This window comes from Octopus bimaculoides, chromosome 28 (assembly GCF_001194135.2).
Source record: "Octopus bimaculoides isolate UCB-OBI-ISO-001 chromosome 28, ASM119413v2, whole genome shotgun sequence".
NCBI classification, from domain to species: domain Eukaryota; kingdom Metazoa; phylum Mollusca; class Cephalopoda; order Octopoda; family Octopodidae; genus Octopus; species Octopus bimaculoides.
Window position 1 is genome coordinate 618,321 of NC_069008.1, and position 1,157 is coordinate 619,477.

At 44.3% G+C, this 1,157-nt stretch overlaps 1 protein-coding gene across 1 annotated transcript in view; it reads left to right on the forward strand.

The window, feature by feature from the left end:
- Positions 1-1,157, forward strand: part of LOC106872572 (eIF-2-alpha kinase activator GCN1) — a 45,565-nt gene that overhangs the window by 33,285 nt on the left and 11,123 nt on the right. The window contains exons 37-38 of the mRNA XM_052977717.1: positions 11-139; positions 609-824. Coding sequence (XP_052833677.1) covers positions 11-139; positions 609-824 — 345 coding nt within the window. The remainder of the gene's footprint in view (positions 1-10; positions 140-608; positions 825-1,157) is intronic.

Here is a 1,157-nt window from a genome sequence, read left to right on the forward strand (position 1 = left end):
CCCCGCCTCCTCATCATCTCCATCAAACCATGTTTACTCAACCCCTTCTTCTTTCTCTCTTTCTCTAGGGGTCAGTGGCAAAATGTCTACGGAAACGGCCAATGAAGACGATAATTTTGGAACTGAGACTTCTCAGAAGGTTAGTATTGCTTCTGCTGTTGTTGCTAAATCTGACTTCTTCCAGTTCTGCAAAATCGGTGGAACGAATACCAGTAATTTTAATTTTAGTTAATAAAAGTTTTTAGGTGTGACTGTGTGGTGAGAAATTTGCTTCCCAACCACATGGTTCCAGGTTCAGTCCTTTTGCGTGGCCATCCGTAACCACATGTGAATCGTTGGCAATTTTTTTTTTTTTTTTCCCTCCGTCTTCCAATGCTGGTGTGTTTACATCCCCATAACTTAGCAGTTTAGCAAGGGAGACTGATAGAATAAATACTAAGAGTCAATTTGCTCGGCTGCGAGGGTGTTGGTGCTCCTGCATGGCCACAGTCAAATGATTGAAACAAATAAAAGAGTAAAAGCATATATAAACCGCCACACACTTAATTGCATTGGATATGTGATGTCAGTTGTTTATTACCATTTTTCTTTTCGTTTTTGCACCACAGGCCGTCTTGAGAGTATTTGGCAAAGGGCGTCGCAACAGGGTATTGGCTGGCCTCTACATGGGCCGCTCAGACACTGCGCTACTGGTGCGACAGTCTGCACTGCATGTCTGGAAGATTATCGTGTCCAACACTCCACGCACACTCCGAGAGATTCTTCCTGTGCTCTTCTCATTACTGCTTGGATGTCTGGCCAGTACCAGCTACGACAAACGGCAGGTAAGTGTGTATGTGTTTATGTTGAGGTGCTCCGTCTGGCCAGTACCAGCTACGACAAATAACAGAAAAGTGTTGTGTGTGCAAGCATGTGTGTGTGTGTGTGTGTGTGTGTGTGTGTGTGTGTTGAGGTGCTCCGTCTGAACAGGATAAACTATCCCTATTTTGCAGAAAAAAAGTGTAGGTGGCTAGCAGTGGACTCGAACTCACATCCCCGTGATTTTGACATGTGATGATGGGGATGTGAGTTCGAGTCCACAGCTAGCCACCTACACTTTTCTCTGCAAAATAGGGATAGTTTATCCTGTTCAGGCTATATTATTAGCATTATTCTGC